The 13,498-nt window shown below is 47.7% G+C and overlaps 1 protein-coding gene across 1 annotated transcript in view; it reads left to right on the top strand.

The window, feature by feature from the left end:
• Positions 1 to 12,872, top strand: part of LOC111152834 (cadherin 5) — a 31,153-nt gene extending 18,281 nt beyond the window's left edge. The window contains exons 7-12 of the mRNA XM_022511504.1: positions 1,174 to 1,424; positions 4,693 to 4,835; positions 6,390 to 6,514; positions 6,880 to 6,988; positions 9,073 to 9,318; positions 10,723 to 12,872. Of these exons, the coding sequence (XP_022367212.1) occupies positions 1,174 to 1,424; positions 4,693 to 4,835; positions 6,390 to 6,514; positions 6,880 to 6,988; positions 9,073 to 9,318; positions 10,723 to 11,240 (1,392 nt within the window). The 3' untranslated portion in view covers positions 11,241 to 12,872. The remainder of the gene's footprint in view (positions 1 to 1,173; positions 1,425 to 4,692; positions 4,836 to 6,389; positions 6,515 to 6,879; positions 6,989 to 9,072; positions 9,319 to 10,722) is intronic.
• The last annotated feature ends 626 nt before the right edge of the window (positions 12,873 to 13,498 follow it).

Here is a 13,498-nt window from a genome sequence, read left to right on the forward strand (position 1 = left end):
ATGACCCTAGAGCTGGGAAAGGGGAGCCAAGACAGAAGCCCTTAGGCCGGGTTACCCAGAAGGCAAGGATTTGGGATGTAAATAATTTACTTGAGAAGTGATGCCAGGAAGGCCCAGGGGCAGTGCCACATAAAAGGAAGAACAAAGTCTCCTTAACCATCAGGTTGTCACTGTGGGCAAGGGGGACACAGTCCCACCGGTGACATCTGTGGAACTGTGTGGAAGAAGCCTCAGAGCTGCAGGAGCTGGGGGCGGGGGGAGCTGCAGGGTGAGCTGAGGGCTCCAGGGGGTGTCCACTCTTGTACTTTCTGGCCTGCCCCGACTCCCGCCCAGCCCTAGTAGTGTTACAGTCACTTGCAGCAGAGAGTGCAGGGGAGGTGGGTGGTCACTGGCAGTGCTACTGTGGACAGACAGAGCAGTCAGAGCAACTGAATCTGGAAGAGGAGGCAAGGGACACAAAATGCCTCTAGAATACCCATGCCGAGTACTGGGCTACCTGGGCCAGGGACGACCCAACTCAAATGGGACATTCCAGAACCCCTGAGAGCCTGAGCAAGGCCATTCCCCCAGCAGCACTCTCCTGAGGCTGTCCCTGGTCCAGCCCTGCACTGGGAACTAGAGGCCCCCAGGGGAGTCACACAGCCTCCCCAGCACCGAAGCTCGCAGCAAGTGGGGAGACGCGCAAAGACAAACAGGGCAGCCATGAATAAGTGCTCCAGCTACCCAAGTGGGAGCAGCTGCCTGTGTCGGGGGGCAGGATGGGATCTGAGAAGATGTGATTACCTTCAGATCTGGCTTCTTGGGAGGTGAGTAGGAGTGTGCTAAGCGGGCAAAGGCAGGAGAAGCATCTTGAGCAAAGACATAAGGAAAAGGCCCATGCTTAAGGAGCTGTGGACTGAACTACCAGCTGTGATCCCTAGAGAGGACTGTGGCTCACCCACTGTGTGTCCTTAATACTCAGAACAGGGCCAGTCACAGAGTTAGGTTGGGGGGCAGCCGAAAGTCAGCCAGCCCCTTTCTCTTGATGACCCTAGAAATAACTCTTGTCCAGGCCACAAGCCCCCATCTGTAAAATGGGTGTCATCCTAGAGCAAACGTGCAGGGTTGCTGTGATAATCACATCTCACGGGCATGGCTCAGAGCAGGTACTCGCCACATTTATCCCTTCTGTAGACCCTGAACTATGAGGACATTCAGCAGTACGTCTTCACCATCGAGGCGACAGACCCCACCATCAACCTCCACTACCTGAGCAGCATCTCCATCCGAAAAACTGCCCGCGTCATCATCAACGTCACAGATGTGGACGAGCCCCCCACCTTCAAGCAGCCCTTCTACCACTTCCAGCTGCGGGAGAACCAGAAGAAACCTCTGATCGGCTCCGTGCTGGCCATAGACCCTGACGCAGCTCGGCGGAGCATTGGGTAAGGGCGTAGAGGGCGTAAGGGTGACGATGACCATGACAACCCCTGCGTGAGGTCCTTCACACCGGCTGCACTGGCACCATGACCCAAATGCGGCAAAGGGCTTCTCCTGGCACATACACGGGACGTGGCAGAGGCAGGACTAGAGGCCGGGTGGGATCCTGTACTGCCCCGGCAACCCCAGCCCGCGTGGCCCTGGCCATGAGAACTCCCCATGGCTGCTCCACCCGCAATGGCTCCCACAGGTCCATCTAGGGAGAGCTGATGGCCAAGAGGGAAAGCAACTGAGGACACACGAGAAAGCCCTTCACTAAGCATGTTTTACTAAGTTGGCCTTCCCAAAACCGCAAAAGAAAAAGGTGTTCATTTCACAGTGAAACAACACAAAGAATTACAAAGAAAACATCAGTAACCCCCACTCCCAGGCAACTCATGTTCACAATTTGAGACGGTCCTGTCCTACCTTTTCTTCATGACCACACAAACATGGATGTACATTTATGGTGGATTTGATGTCTGTCTGTCTGTTTGGGGGTTTTAAATGCTTTCACAGTTTTTGGATCACACCATGCCCATTTCATCACCACCTGTTCTATCTCCAGTAGACTCTTCGCCTCTGCCCTCTGGGACGCAAAATATAGTTCTACCTCATACATTAGAGCCATCTAACGGTTGATTTTAACCCAATCTCATTTTATTGCAGAGGAATTGTGCTAGCACCATTTATTAAATAAGTCCTCATTTTCCCACCTTTGTTACATACTATACTGAATCTATTTCTGAATCCTCTGTTCTGTCCACTGTTGTGTGGCAAAGCCATTCTGTTTCATCGCAGGGGCTTTATACTAGAACCTCGTAGGTACAAGGCAAGTCCCTCCCCCACTGTTTTTTTACTTTCTATAGCTTTTACGCATTCTCAAACATTCACCCTTTCGTACGAACTATAAAATTCTTCTGTTTTTTTTTTTTTAACATTAGAATTCTAATGAGAATTATGTTATACCAGTTCAGGGAGGACTGATATTTCTACGGTATCAGGTTTTCTTATTAAAGTCAAAAAACATGTCCCCAAAAATGGAGAGTTGGGCCACATCACAGGAGCTCTGGGACTATTACAGTTCTCATGGCCACTCTATTGTAAATAGATTGTAACAATAATTTTTATTTCTTTACTGATCTAAGGATTTATTTAAGAAACTGATGTTTTTATTTTCCTTTACCAGTGGTAGGGTATTTTTTGTTTTTGCTTTAACCTGTTCTGGGATATAATACAACTGTGTTTGCATTCATTTTTTCTAGAATCCCTAAAATTTTGCATTATATATTTTAATTTTTCTATTCACAAGGGTTGACAACTATTTTACCTTCATTATGACTTGTAACTTTTATCCCTATGAAATTATTATATTTGTTCTGCTAAACATTTTGCCTTCAGCTCAATACTGCCTGATGTTAAGTTTGCCGGTCCTGTTTTCTTATTATTTGTCTTTGCATGATAGAAGTTTTCCAATCTTGGGGCACCTGGGTGGCTCAGTGGGTTGAAGCCTCTGCCTTCAGCTCAGGTCATGATTCCAGGGTCCTGGGATCGAGCCCCTCGTCTGGCTCTCTGCTCAGCGGGGAGCCTGCTTCCTCCTCTCTCTCTGCCTGCCTCTCTGCCTACTTGTGATCTCTGTCTGTCAAATAAATAAATAAATAAATCTTTAAAAAAATAAAAAAAGAAGTTTTCCAATCTTTACTTTCAACTTTCTTAACTTCTGCTTTTCACCTGGCATTAAGTTGTCTCTCAAAAATAGAAGGCAGTCGGTTTTGCTTTTTAATCTAAACTGAGATGCTTTGGGTTTAACCTATTCACATTTATCATCATAAATGATACATTTGATCTTGCTTTTTTTTATCTTGTTATACATTTCTCATTTCTCAAACTTAATGGGTTTTTTCTTTTCCCCCATATTTGCCATAGAGTCTATTTTTTTTCCATTTTTTTTTCTCCTGGAAGTTTGAATGGAATACATTGATTTTTACTTCTACCAATGAGACTTACTTCTACCTGTAAAATTAAAAATGTTTTCTTGGACATTTTCTACTTTAAAATAACACACACACACACACACACACACACACACACACACACACAATTGCTTTCCTACGTATGATAAGGAAATAACTCATTTCACTTTAATGCCTCCCAAAGAAGGCTTTTTCTTTATATCTCTTTACATTTCTTAGTTGGATGAAGTTAAGTTTCATAAAAAACTATCAGGACCCATCTCTATCAGTGACATACTTCCTGAGTTCTGGTATGTTTACAAATACCTTAGTTCCTTTGCCTTCTTATGTTAATAACACCACATGTGCTCCTATAACCCTCAGAGCAGAGGCACTTCACTTCAAAAATACTATCAATGTTTCTAACATTTAATTTTGTGGGGACATCTGGGGTGAATCTAATTTTCTTCACAATAACATATTTTTCTGTCTGGACTCTGTTCGTTCCCTCACACAGCCTTGAAATTCAAAAGTGTTTGATCTCTTTTGAAAATTACGCCTGATATTAATGATCTCTCTTAATCTGTACAGTTGAGCCTTTCTTAAGATCAGGAAAGTTTTCTTTTAGTGTATCTTTTGTTATTTCTTTTGTTCTATTGGTTCTGGAATTTTCCTCATTAGCAAATATGTATGATATTTATTACATATTCTATATCTCTTACATATTCATGTCTTATTTCTTTACACCTTTTTCTTGAGTTTTGGAAGAACTTTTCAAATTTTTACTTCATAAGTTTATTTTCTATTATTTCCTATCTCTTCCAGCTCCTTTTTTATTTCTTCCAGCTATCTTTTCTTTCTTTCTTTCTTTATTTCTTTCTTTTTTTTACTATGTTCAATTAGCCAACATATAATACATTATTAGTTTTTGATATAGTGTTCAATGACTCATTAGTTGCATATATTGCCTACTGCTATTTTTCATCAATCACGAAAAACAACCCCAGCTCTGGCGCACTGGATTACAGAGCCTCCTGCCTCAGCTTTCAAAGTACTCCGGCAGAGTCTCAAGGCCCCACCTTCAGATCAGCCAGGGTAGCCCTGCTAAAATTGAAGGGATTATCCCCCACTCTGAATCCCTCTGGGAGGCAGAACACAATGAGCGGTGAGAGGAGGATGGAGGGGCCGCAAAGGATAGATGCAGAAGAGCCTCATCAGTCACACTGAGAAGTTTGCACTCAGCAAAGAATAATGGAAAACCAGAATTTCTCTCCCCTGGCAGATATTCCATCCGCAAGACCAGCGACAAGGGCCAGTTCTTCCGAATAACCAAGCAAGGGAACATTTACAATGAGAAAGAACTGGACAGAGAAATCTACTCCTGGTATAACCTGACAGTGGAGGCCAAGGAACTGGATTCTAGTGGTGAGTGGCCCCATATGCCAAGAGACCTGGGCTTTTCTTCTTCTCATTCTTCTCACTTTTCCTCATTCCTTCAAAATTGGCACAATGTGTCAATCTCAATCTCTAGAGGTATTATAAGCACCTGCTGAAGCCCCACTTGGCTGCAATACTATAGAGCCTCCATCCCCACGCTGGGCGTGGGCCAGCAGCATTCACATCACCTGAGACTTTGTGGGGAAGGTAGAATCTTGGGCCACTCCCAGACTGAATCGGAATCTCATGCACATTCCAGTTTAAGAAGCACCATCATAAAACAGCCTGCTAGACATTTCTGTGATAAGAATCACGTAAGGCACCTTTTAAACATAAAGCCTTCCCTGGAGGTTCTGGCCCAGTGTTCCAGAAATGGGGACAAGGAGTGTGCATCACTCAAGTACTACGTGGTTCTTATTATCATGGATGTTTGGAAAAGACTATTTGCTGGGAGGGGAGGTGATGATTTATATGCCGGTCAGTGGGTTGAATTCAAAATCTGAAGCAGCTTCCAGCTTCGAGATCATTACGTTCTCCAGCTTAGTATAACTTTTGCCAGAGGGAAAGGCAAGTATTGGACTTTTGCATCCTTACAAAACTTGACATGAGAAAAATCGCAGCTGCCATCCAGGAGACGGATTAATATTCCTGCCTTACCCAGGAGGCCACCAGGGCCCGGGGCGGGGTGGATGACTTGACCAAGGCCCTACTGGTGCTACCCTAGAGGGGCCCTACCTCCTGCTGCGTCTCTGAGACTTATCAACCCCCTCGCATGGCAGCCAAGCCCTGACGGCGATGCACTCCCTTGTGGTTTCCAAATCAGTCTTTGCCCCTTTCTTGCTCATCTAATCTCATTCACACAATTTTTAAACTTTAAAAGTAATACTTTGTTGTTCATTTTAAAATATAAGAGAAAATATGGAAAAAGAGAAGAAAAATCATCCCCTCATAATCCCACCACCACAGATAATTACTGTTAACAATAGTGTAATTTTTCTGGTCTTTTTTCCTATACATATTTTTATATAACTGAGATCATAATATTTATATAAAAATCATACCCTGCATTTTTACTTAACCTTATTCCAGAACCATTTTCTCATGGTGCTAAAATATCTTTTCTTTATTACATTTTTAAAATGTGATTTCCACTGGCATTGTAAATGGCCACACATTCCATTCTTTTAAAGTGGTTTAATTTGTTAACCCCATCTTTTAATTATTTTGTGATTAATGAATTTTATTGATAATTACTTAAACTATTGGATCAATTTGATAATTTGTCAAATTAATTAAAACCTCCTTTAATTGGCTTGCATTGTTTACCTTTTTGATTCTTACAAGTAACTGTTTAGTAAACATCTCTCTGCGTGAATCTTGATGTCCACCCCCTTCCTCTTTCACCCTTTTCACCCAGAATGTCATTCCCTGGACTCTCTTCCAGAGGCCCCTCTTCGTGCAAAAAGGGCATCCCTCCAGGATTCCCCATCCATATACCTTCTATCTTTGCAGTTGGCTTCATGAGCTCTTTCCTCCCTGTAGGGTACTCCACAGGCAAAGAATCCATTGTGCAAGTCCACATTGAAATTTTGGATGAGAACGACAACCCTCCAGAGTTCGCCCAGCCCTACGAGCCCAGAGTGTGTGAGAATGCTCCCCAAGGCAAGGTGAGTCTGGCTCAGGTGGGAGGGCAGGCATACCCCATGAGGACAGGCTGAGGGGCAGCACCTTCTTCCACCCACAGCCAGCCGGCATTTGACTGAGCTTAATGTAAAAGACACAACAGCCTTGAGGAAAGGTGTCATTATCCCCACATCCCCACTTTACAGACAGAGAAACTGAGGCTCACAGGGGATGTGTGGAAAATAGACTGAAGAGGAGGGTGGTCCAAAGAGTGGCTTTGTGGAGACCTTTTAGGTTAATGTTACAGGTGAGATGCAGCCATGATCATGTCTAAACCCACAGTCACCACCACTAAACTCCTGGCCACCCTAACACTACCACTGAATAACCCCCATTTTCCATACTCCAGCTGGTCGTGCAAATCTCGGCAATAGACAAGGACATTACACCACGAGACGTGAAGTTCAGATTCTCCCTGAGCACCGAGGACAGCAACTTCACCCTCACAGATAATCACGGTATGCATCAAGGTAGTCAGCCCGGCTACTGGCTGGGGCAGAGGCAGGGTGATTCGGGTCTGGAAGCACCAGTGCCAAAGACCAAGCCAAAAATCGGCAGGGGGGAGGGGGCAGTTACGGGATATTTTGCACAACTCCTTACTGGTCTGTGCTACAGTCAGAGCTACCCAGGCCAAATTGCCAAGTCCAAACTCCCCAGAAGATGTTCAGGTCAGCAAGGAACATAGAACAGATACAGAGTGCAGACACTTGCTCGATTCACAAACGACACAATAGATTCCTTCCCACACTGGATCTCTATGCTCAGCGCAACTGAAAATTCTTCTATGAGCTCTGAGGTCACTACCAAAGAGTCTAAATTGGAAATGTGAAATCCCAAATGCCAAGAATACAGTGAACTTTGTCTTGATTCAGCCACAATGACTACTTACCACCAGGTGGCCCCAGGACAGCATCTGGTCCACTCCTCGAAGCCCAGTGTCTGTGATGTCTGTAGTGGCTGATGAGAGCTTCTGATGAGGATGTGCTTACAAGACCAAGGATGCTGAGGTGGCCGAGCTCCCAAAAGTAGACAGGCTACCATGGCTTCAGCTGCTTCCTGAGAAAAACAGAGAAAAATCCCTCCCGGGTCTCAACAGAGCCATCCTTCCCCCAGCACGAGGTAGAGTTAGCTGCCTATCTCTGATGGGCCAAACTGTGGTGGATGAGGATCCCGGTGCTAAAAAGCCATTGTCACCTGTGAGGAAGGGCCCTGAGAGTGTGAGGGGGACCCAAGGGGTCAGCCACAGACCCATCCTTAAGGAGCCTTCTGTGGAACTGGAAAGGCGGCCATGATGTGCCGGTAGTCAATGACAGACCATTCAAATACTCAGCTGTCTTCAGCAGTAAACTATGTGCAAAATACCCATCACCCCATGCCCCATGTTCACCTCAATCCCACCTCAGAGGGGGTCTGCACTGGGATAGAATGCTTACGAGCCACCTCAGAGGCACCCCTTGTACAACCAGGAGGCAAGCCTGTGGGTGCCACATTCACTTACAACCTGAATATTCTATTATGAAAGTAAATGAGTATAGTGAAAAAACTCTCATTTCTCTCATAAAATATCAATGGCCATATAGCTATTATTTTTTATTATAATAGACATGGTTGCTTAATAACAAAATGTAATTAGCTTTCATTTGAAATGTAAATGATGGTCTCCTGTGCTTTTGGCCAGCTTCCCAAATGAGCTGATCCTGCAGGGCTAGATAAATCCTGGAGCAGGGATCCCTCAACCCTCTGACCACAGGCACTGTAACTCCCCAGGAGCCTGCAAACGCAGACACTATCTGGCCTCTGCCCAGAGCCAGTGTATCTGAAATGGGGGTGGGGGCGCAGGTGAGGAGGGGAAAGGAATCTGGAGGGGAAGGGAAAGTAGGGTTCCGAAAATGAGCATGTTTAAATAGCTCTACAGGGGATTCTTCTGTATGTGGAACCACTCACTGAAGCTGGGAGAGAGAGCCAAAATTTGGGCCAAAGCACATTCCCAGTTCCAACCTGCCCAGGAAATCCTCAGTTACACATTTCCTCACTCCCTCGGCGCCTCAGGGAACATGTGCATTGTTTTCACTTTCTGGTGGACTTTTAGGAATAGCAGAAACTGTCATCGAAGTTATACCACTGCTAAAAAAACATTTAAACACTTTTTTCCCTCATCATCAAAGCTTGAAATAATGCATTAATTGAGCCAAAAGAGAACCACCTGTTATTACAATGGGGTTAAGGAAGAGGAGGTGGGAGCCAGACGTATGGGTTGCTCACAGAAACAGAAAGTGAGGATTTTACGTTTTGGCCAAACCATTCTTAGGGACTAGGTCGAAACAGCTGCGCCAAATGTCCCCTCTCTGGAGGAAGCAGACCCACACTCAAATGGCTGAAACATGAGGCAGGGGATGCAAAGAGCAGAGAAGCCCCCCAGACTGCATCCGGACTGGTATGGTCATGGAGGCCTCCCTGGAGGAGGCAGGCCACACGTGAGTGTGAATGAGCAAACAGGCACTCTGGAGAGTTGAGCCTGACTCTGCAGCCCTGATGTTTCCAGATAACACAGCCAACATCACAGTCAAGTATGGACAGTTTGACCGGGAGCGTGCCAAGGTCCACCACCTGCCTGTGCTCATCTCAGACAACGGGAGGCCAAGCCTTACAGGCACCAACACGCTGGTCGTGACCATTTGCAAGTGCAATGAGCATGGGGAGTTCACCTACTGTGAGGAGATGGCAGGCCAGGCAGGCGTCAGCATCCAGGCGCTGGTAGCCATCTTCCTCTGCATCCTCACCATCACAGGTCAGTGCCCAGGAGGATGGGGAAGGGACACGGTGGGGGGAAGGGGAGTTGGGGTTCACAGGAGGAGGAAGAGACCAGGGATCCAAGAGGCAACCCTGCCTCCAGCCCATATCCCACCCTGGGTCTCAGGGTTCCATAGTAGAACACAGGGATAGAAGCTCTGCCCTTAGGGATGCCTAAGGGTGGGGGTAGATGTGGGGCAAGGGAGAGTTCAAGGCCCTTCCCCCACTTAAAAATACTTCACATGTATGACATTCCTTCATTCAATTTATAGATTTTGAGCACTTAACTACATTCCAGACACCATTCTAGGCATTTATTGACATGAACCCTATTCTGAAAAAAAATACATATATTTATTTCTTTTGGGGGAACAAGAAAAAGGAAAGTTTTAAAAATTCTAGCTTAGCTCACCTCCAGTGGCTTGCTTTCCTTTTCTGAATCCCTACAGCCTTGATTTCTTTTTTTTTTTCATTTTGTTTGTTTGTTTGTTTGTTTTTTGTTGTTGTTGTTGTTTGGGCCTCCAAAGTTTTAGGAGCATTTTAGTCCTTGCCTCGTTTTGAGTTACCCAGGGAGCAGACCCTGGGACAAGGATTGGTGTACCAGTGATTTATGTCGGAAGTGCTCCCAGGAAGCTCTAGAAGGAAGAGTGGGGAGTGAAACAGGGAAGGGAAGGAGCTGATGAAGGCAGAGGTGTCAACACAAGTCATCAGTGTGGGCCAGGGGAGCCTTCTGCCACCTAGGACAGGGAAGCAGTGGGGCACTCATAGCAGATGTTTATCCAAACATGAGCTTCCCTCAGCTGAAGTTTGGGGGCTTCTCCCGGGGCAATAAATTCTCCTGCACTTCACCAGCCCTGAAATGGAGCAGGGACCTGCCCTTAAAGGAAGATTAAAGATCGCCCTGAGGACTGAAATGACCGGCCCTGAGGGATACTATGGGGGCACCTGCATTATCTGCTCCAGGCTTTTTCCTGCCAGTGGCTCCCCCCTTAGAGACCCCCTGGGTGTGCCACCATCCTGGCGTTTCCCTGGTGGAGAGTCCAGACTCAGACCCCCTTTTTAATAATAATTAGTGATAATAACGACAATGACATCACCACAATTACACGTAACCTCTCAACTACCTTACCAAATATAAACGAAGCACAGAAGTCATCCTGGGTCAGTCCCACGGAGGTGGGGGGAGGGCGGCGGGCCTTGACCCACGGAGGGTGGAGGAGGGGGCACGCGCGTACCCACTAGGTGTCTGGACAGAACCAGCCTCTGCGTTGGCCCGGGTGCAGCTGCGAGGCTGGGGGGCTCGGGAATCTCCTGGGAGGAGGGGAGGGGAGGGCGCCGGGGAGCCGCAGAGACGCGGCGCACCTGGCCAGGGCCGGGTCTGACTGGCTCTGACTGGCTGCAGTGATCACCCTCCTCATCTTCCTGCGGCGGCGGCTCCGGAAGCAGGCCCGCGCACACGGCAAGAGCGTGCCCGAGATCCACGAGCAGCTGGTCACCTACGACGAGGAGGGCGGCGGCGAGATGGACACCACCAGCTACGACGTGTCGGTGCTCAACTCCGTGCGGCACGGCGGCGCCAAGCCCCCGCGCCCCGCGCTGGACGCGCGGCCGTCCGTGTACGTGCAGGTGCAGAAGCCGCCGCGCCACGCGCCCGCGGTGCACGGCGGGCCCGGGGAGATGGCCGCCATGATCGAGGTCAAGAAGGACGAGGCGGACCACGACGGCGGCGGCCCGCCCTACGACACGCTGCACATCTACGGCTACGAGGGCGCCGAGTCCATCGCCGAGTCCCTCAGCTCCCTGGGCACCGATTCATCCGACTCGGACATCGATTATGACTTCCTCAACGACTGGGGGCCCAGGTTCAAGATGCTGGCCGAGCTGTACCGCTCAGACCCCCAGGAGGAGCTGATGTACTAAGGGGGCCATGGGCCTCTAGGTCTGGGGACACAAACCACTGCAGTTCGGGCCAGCCGGACACCAGCCACTGAGCCCGCAAATTGTAGCACTGACACCCCAGTCCAGCAGCCCTTCCTCGTGGGTCCCAGAGACTTCACCACCTTGGGTAGCAAACTCCAGGTTCCTGAAAAGTCCAGGAACATATTTCAGTGACAGCTACGCCCTAAATGCTGGAAGATCCAGGCTGGGGTTCTGTCTGGACTCGGACACCCATAACCCTGTTGCCTGGAACCACGGGTCCAACTCAAAGCCTTTACTGTGGCTCCTCAAAGCAGCTTATGTTCAGCTGCCAGAGGGAGATCTTTCCTTGAAATCCTTGAAACCCCTGGTGAGGGTGGTGAGGTCGGGGAGGTCCTGGTGCCTCTCTGCCTGGACGCAAAGGGCTGCACAGCATGGCCTGTGGGGCAAAACTCTCTGCAGCCCAGTCCCATGGGAGACTGGAACCATCCATCAGCCTACCCTGCTTCAACTTCCTCCACTCTCCCAAGTTCCCCTCCACTCCCCAGCCTCTTCCCAGGTCTGTCAAGAAGGAGGAGAGGGCCCCTTGACAGCTATGGAAGGTGGGTCCTAAAGGGACCTCACTGGCCTGCCACGCCCCTAACTGCTGTACTAAGCACTGAAAATTCAATCAAGGTCAGGAAAATGGCTTGTTGAATTCTGAAGCAACTGTGAATCCATCCTGGAGGGACAGTGAAGACCAAGTGTGACAGATCATATGGTGAGGGACACCTCCACACCCACACCCTTTGAAAAGAGCCTGGAATAGCTGTGACCCCATTTTGAGACTCATCGACAACCCCTCCAGTTTTTCCTGGGAAGTGGAGCAGAAGTTCCCAGAACAGAACACCTCTCCCTGTATATGCCTTGCCTAGTCACTCACTCATGCTCTTTCTCTTTTTCCATCTACTTCTTATCTCTTGACTTGAAGGCCCTCAAGATCTGACCCTCAGCAGTTCTGGCTGAAGTCCAAACCCAAACATGACTGCACTACAAAACTGTGCCATTTGATTTTACACACCTCATTGTTGTCACATCTCAGGAAACCCCTGCATGGTCCCATCCCTCAGGCACACCCTGCAGAAGGCACCCTGCCCTGCCCACGTCCTGTGGTCATCTGTGCATCTCCCACTTTCAGCCAAATATGGACCATTCGATTGCAAACATGTCCTGGGGAAATGGCATCACTCAACAGGAGGGGGCAGGGCAGGAGGGAAATTCCAGCTCACCCTTGGTCATGAACTGAGGTTCCCCTCTGGACAAGGGCCCTCACGATTCAGGAGATTAGAGATAACACTGACTTTTTTTTTTTTTAAATCAATATCTAGCTTTTGTACTTTTTTGTTTACTAATAATACTTATACATTTCTAGCTCTCACAAACATATAGAATAAGGATTTTTGCATAATAAGCGGGTTGCTATGTAGGTTAACAACTTTAATTCAGGTTTTTTAGTTGGATGAACAAATTCCTGTAACCTTCTTTTTCTTATTGTAGTACTTACTGTAGTAATAATGATTATATGTAGGCCACACTGGTGCATGGGATGTACTGTATTTTTTTAATACCTAAATAAAGAAAAATCTTGAAATTCTTTCATTTCTAGAGCTGAGAAAGCTCATGTGAAACACATACAAACCACCACCACCACCATCATCATCAAAGGAACCCTGGACATGGGGAGATATTTGCAGTTAGGATTTCAGAGACAGTCTGCACTGCAGCTGAGAAAAACAGTGGACACCTAGTCCAGCTCCCCTTTCCTCCCAGAGCTTGGTGACTTCTGAGTGTGCTTCCCAGTCCCATTTCCACCCTGCACAACAGGCAGGGCCTCTGGAAGATGGAGTCGACACACCATTTGCATTTGGCAAATGAGCCAGGGCGGGTGAGATTCAGGAGCAGCGAAGGAGGAAATCAACCGCTACTTAGCAGGTTGACAGGGGTGAGCAGCTGGCATGTACTGGGGTGTGTGGCCCCAACACTGGAGTCCTGCCTAGAAAACCTCATGATCAAAATGAGAAGAGGAAACCTCCTTGTCAGACTCAGGTCTGGAGTTGAAGAGGTAAGTGCTGTCCACATCAACAAGGCTCCTGCTCTTTGACCCTACCATCAGGGTTTCCTGGGGACTATGGCCTCCAAGGGTGGTGTCTGTAAAGCTCTCAGGGGTCAATTTGTCTTAATTCCAATTTTGTTCTAGCTTCCTTTGTGATTTCCTTTTTTAT

This window comes from Enhydra lutris, unplaced genomic scaffold (genome assembly GCF_002288905.1).
Source record: "Enhydra lutris kenyoni isolate GAN:26980312 unplaced genomic scaffold, ASM228890v2 scaffoldscaffold30, whole genome shotgun sequence".
NCBI lineage: Eukaryota > Metazoa > Chordata > Mammalia > Carnivora > Mustelidae > Enhydra > Enhydra lutris.